Source organism: Symphodus melops (genome assembly GCF_947650265.1).
Source record: "Symphodus melops genome assembly, chromosome: 1".
Taxonomy (NCBI): Eukaryota; Metazoa; Chordata; class Actinopteri; order Labriformes; family Labridae; genus Symphodus; species Symphodus melops.
The window spans coordinates 52,861,759-52,881,743 of record NC_136691.1 but is presented as its reverse complement, the minus strand read 5'-3'; the positions used below and the strand labels follow the sequence as shown (position 1 = coordinate 52,881,743).

The following is a 19,985-nucleotide window of genomic DNA, read 5'->3' as shown; positions in this document are numbered from 1 at the left end:
CAGTATATCGCTTTTAGTTTCAGACCACGTTTATTGGGTTGGATTAATTGAGATGAGGTGAAATAAATTTGTCATGTGGCAGGAAGACAGAAAGGAGGGGTGGTGAAAAAAGTAATTTCGGATTCATGTAGAACAATTTCTGCAATTTAACCACCTCTGGTGGTCATTAGTGGCAGCTATTCATCCAAGTTTGTTCGAACAAAGACTCAAAGATCAGACTTTAAAGCCGCCTTCGTCCTTAAAACGCTGGTGCGTGTGAGAGTGTCTCTTAATTAAAAGTGCTATTTATGAGGATGATGTGCTGAGTGTAGGAGTTCTCTACTGAACACCAAGAGACCATTACTACTACCTGCTTAAACACACACACACGCACACACACACACACACACACACACACGCACACACACACACAGTCTGCTGAGTCTACTTTCTCCTCTCTCCACGTCCACCAAAACACTCTCATACCAAGATGAATTTTTCTGCCGCCTTGTGCATTTCTCATTTCCTTCCCTTTGACGTTTATATTAAAGATAAATTGTAGACTGTGTAAGAGGAACATATTCATTCAGCTGTTGCTTAATTGCATCAGGGATTTAGACCTACTCTCCTGTCCAATTTGCTCGTACAATTCTCTGCGAAAGACCTCTGCCTGCCCTTAATCTGCAAACCAAGCGTGTGTGTGTTTTTCCTCCCCTCTTTTCTTAAAAGACACTGGATTTATATTGGGATTAATAGAATGGCAGAGATGTGGCAACACTCAAACACTCCAGCTCTATCACTGGATTCAATTTAGCTTATTTTTCGGCTTCTCTCACATCACCCTGAGCATGCCTGAGTGCCTCTTCTGTTTCTGTAAAGCCCCTCAATTTCTTTTACTTCCCCCTTTTATCAGCCTCCTCTTTGTTTGTTGGTCACCTGTCTCTCTCTCCAACACACACACACACACACACACACACACACGCACACACACACATTTTTTACTTTTCTGTAAATTCACTGGCAGGAGATTTGATGTGACATAACACTTTTTATTAATTACATTGTATCACGACAGACTGATCGAGGTTCAGAGAGAAATCATATCATCATCTGCTATCATGACTCACTTCCACCACTCGACTGTATGACTGTACATGTCCCTCTGGTGTGTGTGTGTGTGTTTGTGTGTGTTTATACAAGCTGAGCACGTTTTGCTTCATTTCCAGCTTTTAATTACTTTGTGTGCTTTGCAATACAGATGGTTCTTACATTTGTAGGCATTAAATGACATTGAAACATCTCTTTCATACAGAAATCTCCATGTTTTGTCTTGTGTCCCGTATTAAACCTTTTACAATCCAAACATTGACGACACATCCACCTAAATCCTTCTTTTTCTACGACCATGGCAGCAACAAAACCCTCTTTAACAAAGAGACAAACAGCGCAGACCCAATTACTGAAAAACAGAAATACTGCATATAGCAAGTCACAGTTTTAACTTTTTTTTTTTGCAGAGAAGCTTTTTTTTTTTTTGTGGTTTTACATTCTTCAAGGCGCAGTGGCTCCAGAAGCATCTAAGCCCAAAGTTAATCTTAAAGATGACCTTTATGATTCTTCAGCTTTATTAGCTCAGACTGTGATGTGTGAGAGAGAAGGGATTAAATGTGATATGGATCATGACACGCTCAAAGTCCTGATCTGTATCAGAGTGTGGATTGGCTTCAATTCACTGAGTCGAGAAGTTTAACTTTACTCAGCCCGATATTTTAAGTTACGATGAGGCGATTAGAAACAGAAATTATCTGTTAATATTGCTGAAATACTTTTGAGAACACAGGTTTAGTAGGTTGTGTCGAGAAGGAGGCTGATTTGAAAACATAAATAAATCAATTGAGTGATTCCATAAATCTTAGCTGCCATAATACCGACCTCAGCGGGTAAAGTCATTTGTCATGAATTGGTGAACGGCGACAACAAATCAATGCCTGATTCCTCTGTTGATTGTTATTTGAACTTGGATTTGGGTGGGGTCGGAATCCCTCCTGACTCACTGCAGCATCAATCAGCCTTCTCCACCCACACACACACACACACACACACACACACACACACACACCACAGGGAGAACTGCTCTGCACCAGTGGGCAGCTGAATGTCATTTTGTTTAATTCACCATTATTACTGATTTAACTTTTAGGGCAGGGGCCAGAAATGAAAACTGCTTTTTTCCAGGTTGCAAAAATGTATAAACATTAAGAATGTCATATATTATCACTTCATCCTGCTTGATCAACTTGAGCAACTGGAAGATACATTTAACCAAAAGTCAGGAGGGACACCACAACATATTTGAAGTTCAAACATAATATTTGATGTTAAAGTCTGCATGAGATGGAAAATACACACTCACAGTTTAAATCAAGCAGCAACCTAAAGCATCAAAAAATGAAGCCAACATTAGAAGCGACTGAAAAAAAAAAACTGCACTTCCATGAGTGTCCACTTGAGGCTGGCTCCATGGGAACATTTATATTTGATGGTGGTCTGATAAACATTTTTGCTAATACATTCGCATCTCATTAGTTTGTAGCGTATAATGCAACTAAGTAAACAAGAGCTAACAATCAACCACTTCCTTGCTAACATTTTCATTTGTTAGTGCAGTAGAGATGACTTATTCAGTAAGGTTTGATATTAGCAAAAGGTTTAGCTCAAACATTTTCATTTACGGAAGGAAGGGTATGACTTATTAACGTATAATTAATATGAGCAAACAAGTAGCTGAAACATACAAAAGGTTTTAAAGTTAGGTATGCTAAGCCATCATGTGGACCCGTGTAAAGCTCAATAACTAGAGGGGTGTAAATTCCTAACATTAGTTAGCTAGTTAGTGGATAAATGCTAACGCTAGCTATCATCTATTGTAAGCTATTGAGATAAAAAAAAAGAGTATTATCTTGACATATGGCCTGATGTCTCTTCTAAATTAAATTGTGTAATACTTTTATAACAATTTGTTTGCAACCTAGAATAAAGCAGCAGGAAAGTATTTTAGTTTTCCACCCTGACAAAGCCGTCAGAGGAAAATGGCCGCCGTTTGCTTACAGTCACTAGTGAGTCCCATGTAGCTTTCCCCATTTTCTCTGCCCTCCAGTTCTAAGACAAACGAAGAAAAAAGTACAATCTAAATACTGACACAGTCTCTGACACAGCATTTTGTGGCGCTTAATTCTTTCAGCAGCTTATTCACATTTGTACATTTGTGTTTTTGTTCATTCCTCTCGCTGTTATTTCATCTTACAAAAAAAAAATCAAGAAAAAGTAGCACTTTTTTAGAGACAAAAGTTTAAGACTATCACGTACAGTATAGGCAGCATAGAAGAGGAAAGTTGGTTGAGTAAGTCTATTTTACAGTAGGTCACTTGAAGAAGAGAGAGAAAGAGAAAAGTCTGTGATTGTCAGTCCCTCCTTGTCCGAGGTGTCCGTTCATTACGACACTTTTCCTTTTTATTTTTTTCATTTCATTATTTGACTGTTATCTTTGATCCGAGGCATCAATGCGAAGACAGCCAAACTCACAGATCTCTCCTGCATTGTGCTGACAAGTCTTCATCAAAACAAACATTGTCTCACATCGTCTTTCCGTGAGAAGTCCCCACATTTCATTATTTAAAAAAACAAAACAAACAAACAACACAGCAGGTATGTACACACACAGTGCAGCCAGCTGGCATGTTGCTTCGAACCTTCGCTCCTCTCTTTTGAGTTGATTTCTTGTCGTTCATCTCCAGCTAACACACGCTCTGCCCTTTAAGTTATTGTTGTTAGTTTTTAAAACCTGTCGAGTGCGGCGCTCACTCACTGCAAACTCGACATGACTGTACAGCAGGGATGGATTTTGAGGAGCTTGTTAGCTCTTCTTGTGGATGCTACGGTCATTAACCCTCACATTCATGCTCTGCAGGAGGCGATTCTTTTGCGAGATGCCAAATTTAATCTGCACACTTGTGTAACACCAATCCCTGCTGTAGAGTCCTCTGTACACAAGGACAGGTCAGGTAGTTTAAAGAGGGAGCGTGACATAAAAAAAACACTTGAGATTATCTTACACATTTTCTCAAACACAATAAAATTAAAAAGTGACCGTTATCAGTCAGTTTGCGGTTGCAAAAGGCAACTGTAGATATAGAAAGAAATGTACAAAAATGCTTCTTAATTTATAAATAATAATACTATATATAAATCAATAAAACCAACATTTTCAAGTTCACAAACATCAATACCATCAAGTGCTGTTGTCAAGAAACATAAAGACTTCGAGATGGATGTTCTCTTTTGAAATAAAATGGCTGTTAGTGAAACCACAGGGGGTCGTGTTTGAAAGAGTAAAATATGCTCCAAACAAACATTAAACGTGTTTCCTTGCATGCATGTGAGCTGCTGTTTATATACAGTATGTCGGTAAGAGCAGATATGTGAGCTGTGCTGTAAGTGAGTGAAGTGGTTCTCAATAATGGCGCTGTGCGGTGCATTATTGAGTTTATCTTCAGTGTAAGCTGTTGGTGGATTGCCAGTAAAGTGTGTTTGTGTGCGGTTGACGTTGAACATAGGAATGTGATGGGAGTGTGTGAGGTTGAAGTTGTGGCTTACAGGACACGTGCAGGCTGCCGTAATGATGGATGCTCACTTTCACTTTCTCCCTGAGGACTTTCACACCTCCTCTCCCTCCTCTTCTTCTCCTCCTTCGTCTTACTTCATGTGACCCCGTTAGTGCCTCTTCCCGCCTCCTTTCTACCTCATCGCCTACATATGGGACTCTCTCCTTCCCTCTCCATTTCTTCCCCAATATGCATTATTACCTCTCCTCTCATTTCTCCTCTTCGCTGCTCCCCTTCTCCCATGTTCCTCCTCTCCTTCACCTCTCCTCTCCACCCCTCCATCCATCCTTCTCAGCCATAAAACAATAAGTCTTGAATGTCTGTGAGGAGACTGTGCTAATGGAGCCCATTAGGCTGTAATGAAATATACATTACACCATTACAGTGGATGGGGCCCGGCTGAAGCACTGCACCGCTCAAATAATAAAACATGCACAATTCAATTTCCTTCTCGGACAGTTTTGAGTGTCTTTTAGTGTGCATGTGTGTTTTTGTGTGTTGGGAGAGGGAGAGACAACTGGTAAGGTATACAGTGTGTGTTTGTGTGTTGTTTTGTGCGTCCCCCTTCAAGCACAGATGTGGTTTTCAAGGATGTCTGAGTGCTGACAGCCTTGATGATTTAATATGGGTTGACCAAATGAACCACACCTTCAACAGCACCGACGCCCACACCGCTGACCGAGATCTGACCACTCAAATACACAGCCGCCCTCTACAACTTTTACACCCCCACCCCACCCGCCCCCTTCTTCTACCTTCTCCTCCTCGTCCTCCCTCATCACAGAGAGCTCAGCGTCGTCAGACAGCTGCGTACAAATCAATCAATTGACCTCCGACATGAGTGCTTGACATCACAAGTGAAGCATCTGTCACTTTGGGTGGAGGCTGGATGGGGGGAGTATTAGTCATCATGTTACCATGAGCTGCACGTTTGAGGCCTGAGCAAAGTCAGAGTGAAACACCGAGCGCTTATGAGTGCATATATCAGAATAATCATGTGTGTCAGTCCGTTTCATGAGGAGATACTGTAGAGTAGTGTTGGATAGTTTTTTTGTTTGTTTTTTTTTTTCACATTTTTAAAGATTTACAATTGCAATGAAGTCATATACCTCAGGTTTCATCCTGAATTACACTGCAGAAGTTCAGCTCAGCTTCAGCAGAAATCACACAGAACATCAGACTGGGTATACTTTTCCCTCATTTCTCCTCTTGTAGTAAATGAATCATCCCCTGTTTAGCTGTAGTAGGATGAATGCTGACAGTAATACTGAGAAACAGACAAAGAAAGACAGACGAACAGACAGTCAGACAGACAGGGTTGTGGGGGGGGGGGAAACACAGTGTTGTCATGGCTCGATGTCGTCGAGAGCCATCTCCTGTGAAACGTCTCGCCCGCCTTACAGTCCCATATTTACACGCGAAAAACTCCCAGGAATCCTCCAACTCCTCCTGATGTCCGACAGGCAGCGAGGGATGAGTCACTACATATTTCAGTCTTGTTAATCAGGTTTTGTCAATTCAGCCTCAGTCAGTTTTAAAGCATTCAAAAAAGAAAAGAGAGAGGCTTTTTTCTCTTCTAAAGTTTAAATTACTCTCAGTAAATGTTTCTCCGGGGAAGGAAGGAGCGGGGAAAGAAGAAGCAGAGATGCACAAAGGAGAGGAAACTGGCAAATGGGACGAGGGAATGAGGCGGTTTGGGGACGGGTTGAGGATTTTTTTTGATTGCCTTTAAGAGTCTGGTAATAGCTTCACATCCTGTACAGTGGTACCTTGCATCACACACAAATATGCGAGAGCATCGCACACTTCATTCACAGGTGTCATCATGTCCACCCTAAAAAGAAAAAAACACACACACACACACACACACACACATGCATGCACCCTTAAAATACTGTAACACACACATCCAAATCTCTCCCCTGTCCTCCTCCTGTGTTCAGCCCAGAATATCCAGATACACAGGTGAGGCCTTGGCCAGGTTGAGGAGCAGACCGTGGATTTCTTTGATGTTGAGTCTCATGTGCGGCTCTCTCTGCCAGCAGCCCAGCATCAGGTCGTACACTTCTTTAGGACAGGTCCGGGGGCGCTGCAGCACCCTGCCCTGCGTTATACACTCTATCACCTACAGAGGAGGAAAGAGTTCATCAGCAGCAGCTTTTGGGCTTTTGTAATAAAAACAAACGAGCAAATAATAAAGAGAAAAGCTTCATCCATTCGGGCCAAAGTGTTTAAACAGCAGTGACGATGACGTATCTCCCCGGTGAACTTCACTGCAGTGACTTACAGTGAAAATGTCACTGTGAATACACTATTAACTGAGCTGATGAAGTTATTTGACACTGAAGTACTGAACGAGATAATCAAACTCATCGAGAGCTGCGTGTCGGTAAATTCTGTCTTTTTCTTTTTCTTGCATTAGATTTATTTATTGCTGTCATTATGAGAACAGATTTTCTTAGCGTAGTCTGCCCTGGAAGGATGAAGAGGATTTGTTAATCAAGCAGAGGAGGCTTTTTGAAACTACTCCGCGCAGGAGAAGCTGTATTTCATTTACTATTTTCTGGCAGCAGTTTACCGTGAATAGCCTATGATACAATTAAGCTTATTATCATTTCCTCACACAGTTAATACACCGTGCTGTGTGCGTGTAATGATTAGCAATTAACACTGCCGATTAAGCTCCAGAATAAGGTTTTTTTTTTTGTCTTCCAAAATGCAACGTATCCATTTCAAAAGGGTTGAATTCCTGCAGATTATCATTCAATGATTCTGAATTATTAAGATTGAGCTCGTAAGAGAGTAATCTCTGTGCTTATCTATTTATCTTCTTTGATTGTAATCAGCTTATGAGAGCCGGTATGTGATGGATTTCACATTTACGTCCGTCTCCTGTGTAAAAGACATGTAAGGTCGGAGGTTAGACGACTCTGGATAAATATGGATTTAATATAAATGGGAAAGTATTCTGTAGAAAAGGCTAAAGGTTGAGTTGAAAGGTGGCGTGCTGACATGGACGGAGGGCTGTAACCAGAGTTGGGGGCGTCGTTTGGGGGACGATGATGAGCTGGAGGTGGAGGTGGAGGTGAAGGGCGCTGACATGCTGAGCTTCTTTACGGAAACTGGGTCAAGACCCCGAGAGTAGTAAAGTGAAGATTTGTAAGAGGTATCAATAATTCAGAAGAAACAGACAATCCTTTACTTATTTATTGATTTGTTTACCTGTTTGTCTTTTCTTTTTCTTTTTTTTTTTGCTGATACAGAACATCTGCTTTTTTATCTCTTGTTTTACTGTACGGACGCGCTTTACATATAATACTAATAATTATAATAATAATAATAACAATGATAATGCCCAGACTTCATAGGCAGGCACTTTATAGTAGTTGTATAAAAGCACACACTGAGCTTTGTTGTTTGGTCTCGTATATCAGGAGAGCTGTGAGTTGGGTCTGTGTACGCCGCCATCTTGGCTAGTCCACTGACAGATAAATAGCCCCCTTTCATATTTATACCCTTGTTGTTTCTCCTTGCTGTGTTTTCCACACCAACAGTGCCAAATAATATCTCACTTAAACTCTGTGTTGATACCAAATAATGTTTCCACTGTGTGAAATCTTCCACTGCAACTCAGAAAGTCGTGTTTTTTAAAGCCCTGCCGGAATACTGCAATACTTGATTTATTGGGCATCATTTTTTACACATTTCTCTAAAAAATAAATCCTGGGGGTGTGAAAATAGTCATTACAAAGTGTGGGCTTGTTCTGACTTATTCAAAGAGCCACAGCTGGTTAAGGGTCAAAAACAGCCAACGTCTGGATGACCTTGTTTTTGTTTTCTTTTATTGAGCAGCATTTGCTGCATCCTGGTCCTCCAGTGTGCTGATTTGTTGCTTTCCTCTTCTGACATTACGGTTCAAAGAACATTGGGATCACTTTTAAAATACTGAGAAATAAATCTTCAAAGTACTTGAAATAGAAAGTGATGCTTCATTGAAGCTCTAGTCTTTAATATTTAAGATAATAAGGAAAGATAAGATAAACCTTATCTTCTGAGATTATTTATTATCCTGAGGGAAATTGCTTTGCAGCAGTTCAAAGTAGGAACGAGTGTAAACATGAAAAGCAATAAAGACTGAATCAACATGTAAATGAGCTCAGATCCTAAATCTACAAAGGACAAAATATACAGGATTTCTATAATATATATATTTACATTACGTTTGTGAATCCTCATATTTGCAGCTGTGGGACTTTTTGTAAACTCAACTAAAAGAGATTAAAAACATTTATACCGAGCCTAGGATGGCCCGGGTTTGATAACGACCTGTAGAACCAATCCCACATAATGTCCCCAACTATCATCACCACCATCAGACTGTGGCAGCCCAACAGCGACCGCCGTCCTCACTCACACACGGCCTGCTCTATGCTCTTTTGTAAAGCGTCTCTAGATAACACTTGTATTCAATTGGCACTATACAAATAATGATTGATTAATTGATTAACTCTCTCTCTATCTCTCTCTCTCACTCACTCGCCCCTATTTCCATGTATATACTTTCCTGTTTCTCCAATAACGGCAATAAAAAGTCTAAAATAAAAAAAACGTTTCCTTTTGAAATCTGAGACATATCAAGCTTCCCAGCTCAGTTTCAGTTTCATTTATCATGAATAATTATTTCTTTTTACTGCACCTCGTTGTTGGAGAGTTGGTACCAGGGCTGTTTGCCGTAGGTGAAGATCTCCCAGAGGACGACTCCTAGACTCCAAACATCGCTCTCTGTGGTGAACTTTCTGTACATGATGCTTTCAGGAGGCATCCAACGGATTGGCAGCATGGTGTGACCTCCGACCTTCAAACACAACACACAAACAAACACACACACGCACACACACACACACGCGCACACACACACACACACACACACACACACACACACACACACACACACACACACAGGGAAAGAGAGAATAAAGTCAGTATGATGGAAGGTGAATGTGAGAAAGATGGAGCTGTAAAGCGTCCTCTGACACATATTCAAACCTCTCCATTCAAATGATCCTTTCTTTTATTCTCTTCCTCTTTATCATGCACGTGTGGCGCGTGGTCACGGAGCCTTACACACTCAGCACGAGGCTCTAGTACAGTTTGAAGAAGCGCTGCAGACATTTCAGACCTTCAAACTGCAGCTTGAGGCATTGAACTCATGACACAGTAGATTGCATCATCTCTTACTGTAACACACCTCACTGCTGATCGGTGTGTAATTTCATTTCACTGAAGGATACACTGATGAAAGAGCCACGGCTTTATATTCACTCAGACAAACAGGGTGAACGTACACTGTTTGCAATTGAGCTCTAATTGAGCAAACTCATTAAATGGATCACAGTTAGTGGATGAATATTATCACACACACACACACACACACACACACACACACACACACACACACACACGCACACACACAAATTAAAAAATCAGGTTTTTATCTATTGTATTTATTTATTGGCCATCAGACATTTTACTTCTTAGTGTCCTTCTGCTAGCTGTATGTATGTATTTTACTGCTGACTGCAGAACAAATTGCACTCTCACAGAGATGATAAAGACAACCTTTAACCTTGAACCGGTAAATAGTCCGTTTTTTTACACCAAAATCTTTGTGTGAGTCATTCATAAATATTAGCAGTCTTTTGGCCACAAGTACCAAAACCAACCTGTAGGAAGGTGCTAAAACCAGTAGCGCCTACATCAGATAGAAAAGATCAGATCATTTGGAATATGTTGAAAATAGATAAACTGCTTTACTGTCTGGGGATCCAAAAAGACAAATTCTTACATATTTAGAATAAGCGGATTGAAATTATGCAAGCAGCTTTTATCTGACTCTACGAACTGTTCATGCTCCCTTTCCCCTTTTTGAGGGGACAAATTGATCCAAGAGTTGAACTGTTATCAACTGGGAGCTATGCGATCAGTGACAAAAATCAGCTGACAGTGGGCGTGTAAGTGTTGAACACATTAAACCACATCGGGCGCTGCCACTTCTTAAAGAACAGAAATCACCAGCTCTTTTCTCACAGGGACAGAAACATTTGGTCATATCACTGAACTGTAATTTGGGTTGAACCTTTGGAGCATGTTTGATTGTTGTGGGTCGGGTTGAGACTGGAGCATGAAGAAGTCTCCATGCTTGAACATGGACAACAGGTGAGTGTGCCTCTCTGTCAATGAGCACACACACGAGCTCTTTTCACACACTGACTTCTGAAAATGTTGAGAAAAATTTGAGATTTCTTCTCTTTCTCTTTCTGACATGGAGGTGGGGGTCTAAGAAGGGAAGACAGTGTAAAAAGGACACAGCGGGAGTCGCAGAGTAATAGTTACAACACATCCAGGATGTCTGACGCAGCAACAGAGTCCGAGGCTACGATGGCAGTTTTTGTCTCGACATCAATGCTACGTGGGATTGAACGAAGAAGAGAATGACTTTGAAGCAGCTTCATGACATGCAAGAAAATCCCCCTGCTTTGGCAACAGTCACAAATTACAAATATCATCAACCTCGGTAACCTGCAGCTTGAGGTGAAAACGTCCTGCAGCCAGAGTTCACACATCGGCTCATCAAGGCCTCTTGGGCCCATATTTATGTCGGGATCTTGCAGGAAAAAGTCTGGAAAAAGTCAGGGTGAAAACTTCAACTGGCTGTGTTTTTAAATTTTCAGGAGATTTGTGCGTGTGTGAAAAGAGCTGAGCTTTTCTTTTTTTAACAGATTAAGATAAAACTTCAATCTTTCACAGGTTTATTTGATGGCACACTGCGATCACAAAAAACTATTCCTGTTTAAAACACATTGACGGTTATTCCCCTCGAAGTGAAAGTGGAAACAGCATCACCCTGTGTATCGACTCCCTCGCACTCTCCCCTCTCCTCTTTACTCGTCCTCCATGAATCTACACACCCATCTGCGCTCCATTGCTCCACACAGATAGCACAATCCATTTTCTGAGGTTTATGCCTGTTATTAATGGCTTGGCTCCCACACTTGGTCTGTTTCTTTGTTAGTCAGTGGGTTATTTAATGGAGTAATAAAATGTGCACGGTCACACAGATAGCCATCAGGTTCACTGGTACGCCTGGGGAAACATATCTGCCTCCATCTCTGCAGCTCTTACTCCTCATAAAGCAGGCGCTCGCTCTTCTGCCTCCAACGCAGACTTCTGCTGCTTTTTTTTTTCTTTCTTACTTTAATTTCTCTCTCTCTGGCTCGGTCTAATTTGACTCTACTTTATTGGCATGACTCAGAACACAATTGCCAAATTAGTGCAGTACATCATATATTTAGTACTTACTTTGGTTTATTTGTATTGAGGAGTGAAAGACTAATATTAAGTGGATAAGTGTCAGGGGAGTGGTTTTATGTGTAAATAGTGGTAGTCCAATGACGACCCTGATGACTGATGATTTGTATTCTGTTTATATGATGGGTTTATGGATGGATCTATCTATCTATCTATCTATCTATCTATCTATCTATCTATCTATCTATCTATCTATCTATCTATCTATCTATCTATCTATCTATCTATCTATCTATCTATCTATCTATCTATCTATCTATCTATCTATCTATCTATCTATCTATCTATCTATCTATCTATCTATCTATCTATGTCTTTTTTGGGTTAGTGGCACACACAGACACTGCGGCCCGGAGCTGTCCTTTCATGTGTGACCAGTTTTGTAAAGCTGCTGCCAAGACGATTTTTATTGTGTTCATTTATGCCGTGACTTCAAAGGTGTCTGCTTATCTATTGGACAGTGGGGAGTGACATGCAGAAAAGGACCTGCAGGTCAGACTTGAACCCGCCCTTTAGCCTCTGTATATGTGGTGTGACCTAACCTCTAGCAAGGAGCACCCGATAACGCTCTGAGCAAAAGATTTATCTTGGATATTAAAAAATAAAAAACTCACAAAATCATGATTACTAGCTTTTTTTTTTTTTTCAAACAAAAAGGAAAAAAAAAAAAAGGAAAAACCAGGACATTTTAAACTTATTGTAACCTTGCACTGACTTCAGTGTACGATATAGGAGGTAGACAATGATTGTGATTCTGCACACAGTGTGTGTTTCTTCTATGCAATTGTGTTGGATGGATAGTTTTCTGACAGTATTTATTCACTGAGGTGCCGGACCGGCTGGTATGCATTAGTCTTTTTGTTTTATTCATCATGGCTGATCATTTCCCCTGATGGTCTGAAATATTAATACCATGCTCTTGAACTGTGGGGCTTCTATGTTTGTTAACTGTGTGTGTGTGTGTGTGTGTGTGTGTGTGCGTGCTCTAGAGAGAGGGGGAGTCTTTGAAAAAAAGGCCTTACAAGGTAGAATTTATAAAAAAAAAAAAAGAGAGAGAGAGAAGAACTGACAGTCTGAGTTTAGTTTTTCTGTGCTCGTCATTGGGCGGGAGGGTGAATCAAATATTAAGAAAGTCATGAGAACAGTGACGTAACGATTCTCACTGAAGTAAAGAGACGGTGGGTCTTTCTCTGTGCCATTCAGCCTTTTCTTTATTTTCTTTCTGCTGTCAGTCTTTGTCTCCTTTGCTGTTTCTTTCTCTCTCTCTCTGTCTCTCTCTCTCTCTCTCTCTCTCTCTCTCTCTCTCTCTCTCTCTCTCGTTCTCACCTTCCCTCACCGTCTCTGAGCCCGCCTGTCTGTCTGTCTGTCTGTCTGTCTGTCTGTCTGTCTGTCTGTCTGTCTGTCTGTCTGTCTGTCTGTCTGTCTTATAAATATGCATCATTTCAGAGATAGATCGACACCCGACTGTTCCAGGAAAGCCTAAAAAAAGAGGAGTGAAAAATAAAGCAGAGGAGAGCTTTGGGATCTCTGTGGCGACCTCCTGGATGTATCCATGGAAACTGGACCAGCTTAAAAAGAAAGCATTATGGGATGCGGTGTAGGTGGGGCTTAAATGACTGACTCCACCTACTCTTTCTTGCACAGAAATCCTACCTTAATTGCCCTCTGTGTTTCCATGGAAACAGAAACTCTTTCCAAGAATGCTGGTGTGTGTGTGTGTGTGTTGTTTTCTTTACCATAGTGAATAGAGCTCCCTCTCCCATGTGAGTTTGTTACAGTACAAAGGTTGATTTATAGAGTTTATTTATAAGTCACCTCTTAAAACCGATCATTAAGTGATTTACCAAACACAAGATCTCCACCAATTATAGAATAATAAAGTCTCTATAAAATCCCAACAAAACCTTTCTTAGAAAACTGAATGCAAACATATGACGACAATGTCTTTTTTGATGTGTGACATTTTCCTTCGTCCCTATAAGAAAGATGTCTCTTGTCCTACATTTCTTACAGTGAACAAAAGTGCCCATGTGTTGAGTTACAATAGACCCAAGTTATGTGGGGATTTGAAAGAAAAAAACATCCATTCATGTAAGGGTTAACACACATCATTACACCAGGAAGCGAACACATTTGGATGACAAGGTTGTGCTGACATTTTACTTTTATTGCTTTCCTTGTGGGCAGGCTGTTGTGTTAGTGCCATGGGAAACACCAGGTAACCATGCCATAAAGCAAACCCTTCATTAGTGTGAAGTTCACTCTAAATGAGACCATAAATTACAAAACTCAGTTTATGTTGAAGAAGGTTTGACAACCAGTAATCGAGACTGTTAGGTAATTTAGAAAAGGCTTTCTGAGGTAATCAATCAACTGAGAAGAAATTCTTTTTCATTTGGGTTTAAATGATTACAGAGAAGTCGCCCCCTGCTGGTAGTAAGAAAGAATGCCATTGTAAGGCACACCTTCATTAGCTTCACTTTTAAAGACCAACAGACAGTGTTGACTTTTAATAAACAATGTCTATCATTACTTCACTAAAAACAAACACAGTGACGGTGTAAGGCTGCGAAAACTTTTATCTTATGAGAAATTTGCAAATGAAACCACAAAATTCACAGTTTACGCTATCATAGGCCATTTTTAATGTGAAACATACAGAACTGGTATAAATTCATTATTTAATCAAATGTGGAACTTAATAGGGATTTTTTTTGTATTAACTATGGACAATCAAATAATAAAAGTGACAAGTCTTGTACTGTATCTGAAGCTGAGTTGATTAAAAACAATGTAATGCATTAATGCCAGCCCTTAATTAATTTTGATCAATGAGTTAATGCTGACTGCCCTATCATTAACTCGTTCATTAGAAATTAAAACAGGTTGCATTGAGAGGTAACAATCTTTTTGATAATTGTTGATGTCTGCGTTTATATTTGTTTCATTAAAAAATTTATTTCCCTGATTCCTAATATATCACTTTTAATATTATCATTATGTATTAATTTCAATTATAATTTATCACTGTCTTCTGTCTAGTTTTAGTCTTATTATTTCATGAAGTATTTCTGTTTGTTTCTTTGTGAAGCACTTTAGGCTGAACGCTTGTTCGTATCAAAGTTGTGAAAAAAATGAGTTGTGTTTACAATCTAAGATCACTCAATAGAAAGACATTATTTGTTTACAAGTGTAGTCTCCAATGGTTGATTGTTTCCATGGTAACCGAATCCTCTTTGTTTGATATACATGTTGTACAGACTGTGTTGTTTTTGCTGTTCACACACACACACACACACACACACACACACACACACACACACACACACACACTCTCTCTCTCTCTCTCTCTCTCGCTCTCTCTCTCTCTCTCTTGCACTGACTCCAGCTCCTCTCTGGCCTCTCCAGGTGCTCCATTAAGATGCTGTATGCCTGAGCTGGTCGGGACCCAGAGATGGGTTGTAAAAAAATTAAAGAAGAAAAAAATAAAGCACACAAGCCAAATTACTCCGCAGAGATTGTTAAGCTCTGCTTTGCTGCCAGTGTTTTTCAGCAGACTGTGTCAGCGGCGTAAAACAGTCAGGCTGCAGCCCAAAGACCAAAGCAGACATTTAATTCTCCTTCATCCTACACATGTGGGCATTGAACCAGTTTAGGGAGAAAAGGTATGAACGTGCAGTGTGTGTGTGTGTGTGTGTGTGTGTGAAGATTTGAATGAAGCATCCTTTAAGTCTTCTCTGTCAGATTCATTGTGTAACAGGGGATTCAATGACGTCACCACAGCCCACACTCACACACACATGAGCACTAGGTGGGTGTGTGGGGTGAGAGTGGGGGGGCTACAATTCCTCTATGACTCATCTTTGCTCTCCTCTGACGCAAGAGCATGACTGGATCCCTGTACCCCTCACCAATCAGCCAACGCACACACACACAGCTCCCTGTCTCTCCTAGATATAGAAACACAGCTGAATCACTGTGTTTTACCTCCCATCATCCTGTACCTATCTTCTACTTTGTTGTTTTTTTTCCCCCCACCGTCTGTCAACTTCCCCGTCCTTTTCTGTCGTTCCTCACTGTTTTCCTCCGTCTTCTGTTTCCTGCTCTGTGGTTGTCTAAAGCTGCAGAATGTGTTTGTGTTCGTTATGGAGTACCCTGTACACCGTACACCTCCTCTCCCACCTCAGCATGTGTACATCTCTTTATCACTGCATCACTTCCTTTTCTCCTCTTGTATATTTTATTCCCGGCTTATTTTCTCCCTTCCTGGCCTCCCACCCCTTTTTCCCTCCATCTCTCTTTTCTCTTGCTCTTTCCCTCCTTTCATCTCTTCGCCACCCTGCCTGCCTCCGTCTCCCACACCTCCATCTCTCCCCTCTCCCCTCTCTTCCTCTCGTACTGCCTCGGCATACTAAACAGAAGTTCCCTGATTACTTTTCTTCCTGAGAAAACGCTGGATACAACTCTGAGGCTCGCCGCCACTGCCTTCTACTGTCACCATGACTACAGCCTTGGCGCTTAGTGTTATTGAGGAGGGATGAAAGGAAGGAAAGAGAGGAGGAGTGGGAGCTGTGTGTCGTCACACAGATATAGTACAAAAGAGAGCCACAGAGGAGAGACTTGAATTTTTTTTTTTTTGCGTCTTTAAATTTGATGCCAAACGTGACCAGTTATTCCAAATGTAATCTCAACAGCGTCCAGATGAGCCCAATGACTTATTTTCATTTCTAACTTGTCTTTTTGACATTTGTATCATTGTGGCTTGGCTCTTGGCTGATCAAAAACATGATTTTGAATTGTAGGAAGTGCTTTGAAAGATGAATAAATGTAACAACACAGCCAACAAAAATGTCGCTCACAGATCGAGTTTTGCGTGAAACTGGATAAATGAACCGGAAATGTTCAAACCTTCAGATTTTTTTTGTAATATTTCTCAAGATTTGTACATGTCAGGAATAGAAGTCTCGTCAAATGGGTGCTCCTTCTTGCTTTCACTGTTTAATTTCTTCCTCTCTCCTCCTCCCCCGAGGTCTCTGTCACTCGTGTCAGTTTGTCACAGTGAAGAGGAGCGAGGGCAGGAAAGAAATGGACAGTCACTCTCAATCAGTCAGTACAATTTATTGGATTTCTGCCTTTAGGAAAGGTGACAGATTGCTCTACAGAGGGATAAAACACACACACAGTCAGTCTCTCGCACCCCAGGGTTTTTGTGGCTGCTAAATGTCCTTACAATACACACACACACACACACACGCTAACACACACACACACACACACACACACACACACACACACACAGACACCAACGCATTTTTATACTTATTGCTAAGTATTTTCTACTTTTTCTTTTTCTTCATCAATCCAAGAGAGGAGTGTGTGTGTGTGTGTGTGTGTGTGTGTGTGTGTGTGTGTGTGGGTGTGTGTGTGTGCGTGTGTTACATCCCGTTGATCTGCACGTTCTGCAGCTTAATGAGTTAGCTCATTAAAGAGCAGAGGAGCTCATATCAGGCTCAAAGATATTTATACTGTATGTGAAAATAAATGTGATACATCATTTTGTCATTTGGTGTTTTTGAGTGACTGACAAGTCCAAATATACATTTTGTGCAATGGAATAATTTGTTTTTTACACGACACAATTTTCTTGACCATCTTGACAATAAACCTGTTTAATGAGATTGTAGCTCTTCATCGATCTTGTTCATTGTGCTCTGTTGTGCTCGGCCCGGCACAGTCTCAGCAGATAGCTGCTCATCATGTGACTGCTTCACGTTTCTGCCTCTTTAAAAGAGAGTTTTTTTTCTTAAAGTTTTTTTTCTTGCCTCTGTAACTTTGTAAGAAATAGATTGATTGTTTGGTTGTTTGATTGGTAATGCATTCCTCAAAAGAGAAACTTGATTAATTATTAGTCTTATTTCACATTTATAAACAAAAGTGTTTTCAGAAGACAGATTTGAAAGGAACTTTGAAAGTTTTAATATTTAACAATCCACATATATTCAACATATTCTTACATCATAAATATTATATGTCAAACACTTATAGACCTTATTTCAATAACTCTACATAATATTACATCTATCTATCTTAGACATCTTCGTTTGTGGACTGACTGGATTTGTTCCTTTAACTTTATGAATAAAATCATCACGTGATTGTTGATTTAAATCTTTACAACAACAGCTGTGTTGTGCATGAACCCCCTAACCTGATAACCCAGATTAAAATCATTTCATCAGGACAGTTTATGATGCTTTTCATGTTGCTTGACACAAAGTTTAAAATGTAAATACACTCAAAAGACTGTTGAAAAACACTCAAACTGATGAATGTATAATGGCCTTAGTGCAAAAGGCTCTGCAGTGTTACTCCAAACAGACAGCCTTTATGAGCTGACGTAGCACGCTCCTTATCCTCCCCCTGAGTCATGTAATTATTTACCACGTGGCATCACAGTGGGCTCCACACAGCTACATGTATGTTTAACTTCACTGCACTGCACTCTGTTTAATTGACCTACCGCAGCAAGCCTCTTATGCTAAGTGTGCGGAGTCCGTCAGTCATGCCCATGCAGGGGAGGAGCAGAGAGGCACCCATGCAGCAGGGAGGAGGGAGGCTTAAGAAAGGGGCCAAAAAAGATATCGACACATACACCTACCCTGTAGTAGTCAGTGCTGTAGACGTCTCTGGACATGCCAAAGTCTCCGATCTTTACCAGCAGGTTCTCCCCCACCAGGCAGTTCCTGTTTGACAAACAAAAGTATAAAAGCAGGAGTTAATAAGCGCTCCCATCTGGAGGATATTATCCCACTGACATTTAGATGTTTGCATAAAATGTGGCATGAAAGTATAATAAAGTTTAGTTTAGCAAAGAAATCCCCCTTTGCATTCATTTCAAGGAAGCAGAAAGCCTCCTCATAATTATGATAACATATTCTACAGATACAGTCATGAGACAGGAAAAAAAGATACTTTCAGTTATAAATATCCTAAGAAATTAATAATATCCTTGAAAAGCTCACGCACAAAACTCTTGAAAATAGCTGCATGCGTAGACGCACACAGATGATTTTTCATCAATACTAATCTCCCACCCACTCGCTCGGGATCAATTTTCCTGAATTTTACCACCTGCGCTGACACACCTGATCCCCCCTGGCAAAAAAAACCCTTTACTAGAGGGCCAGCTGGAAACGGAGGTGAACAATTTAGATATTCAAGTTCACACATTCAGCTCAAAATGAAAAAGATGGGAAGTGAAGTGCATGTTCGAATGTGGCTCAGGTACGAGTAGTGACAGAGTGACAAACCTGGTGGCCAGGTCACGGTGCACAAAGTGTTGTGAGGCCAGATAGACCATGCCGGATGCTATCTGCTGGGCGATGTGCAGCATCTGAGACTGAGTCAGCTCCACGGGTCTGGTGGTCTGACCCTCTGCCATCAGAACTGCATCTGGACCGTGAGCCCTGGGAGGGACAAAGTGTCTATCATGTGCTGGAGTCGAGTTTGTTGTTTTAGTTTAGTTTAGTCAATCAGCTTCACACATGTCATAAAAGAGAATATTCAGACAATTAGGTTGTTTTTTTTTAATGTACAAACAGAGAAGACGTTTACTGTCCAGATAGTTGTGTCCATTGAACAGCAGTCATTAGAAGGAGATCGGCCTGAGGAAGTGTACCTGAGGAACTTGTTGAGGTCTCCGTGTTTCATGTACTCAAACACCATGATGAGAGGGTCGCTCTCCACGCACACGCCATAGAAAGTGACAATGTGTTCATGTTGAAGGTTGGTCAGCAGCTCAGCCTCCCGGTGGAAATCCTTCCTGGCATTTTCACTGGCCTCTTTAAGTGTCTGCACACACACACACACACACACACACAGAAGTGACATTTTCATACACTGACAAATTAAAAAGTCACACATTATGCCTCGTACACTATTTCCAATTAGTCATGTTCAGAGTGCACGCAGTCTGCT

The 19,985-nt window shown here is 40.8% G+C and overlaps 1 protein-coding gene across 1 annotated transcript in view; it reads right to left on the bottom strand.

Annotated features, from left to right (window-relative positions):
• Positions 1-1,007: 1,007 nt before the first annotated feature.
• The window catches only part of ntrk2a (neurotrophic tyrosine kinase, receptor, type 2a), an 86,757-nt gene continuing 67,779 nt past the window's right edge, over positions 1,008-19,985 (bottom strand). The window contains exons 13-17 of the mRNA XM_079371057.1: positions 19,687-19,859; positions 19,319-19,474; positions 18,661-18,751; positions 9,337-9,495; positions 1,008-6,765 (exon numbers count right to left, since the gene is read on the bottom strand). Coding sequence (XP_079227183.1) covers positions 6,580-6,765; positions 9,337-9,495; positions 18,661-18,751; positions 19,319-19,474; positions 19,687-19,859 — 765 coding nt within the window. The 3' untranslated portion in view covers positions 1,008-6,579. The remainder of the gene's footprint in view (positions 6,766-9,336; positions 9,496-18,660; positions 18,752-19,318; positions 19,475-19,686; positions 19,860-19,985) is intronic.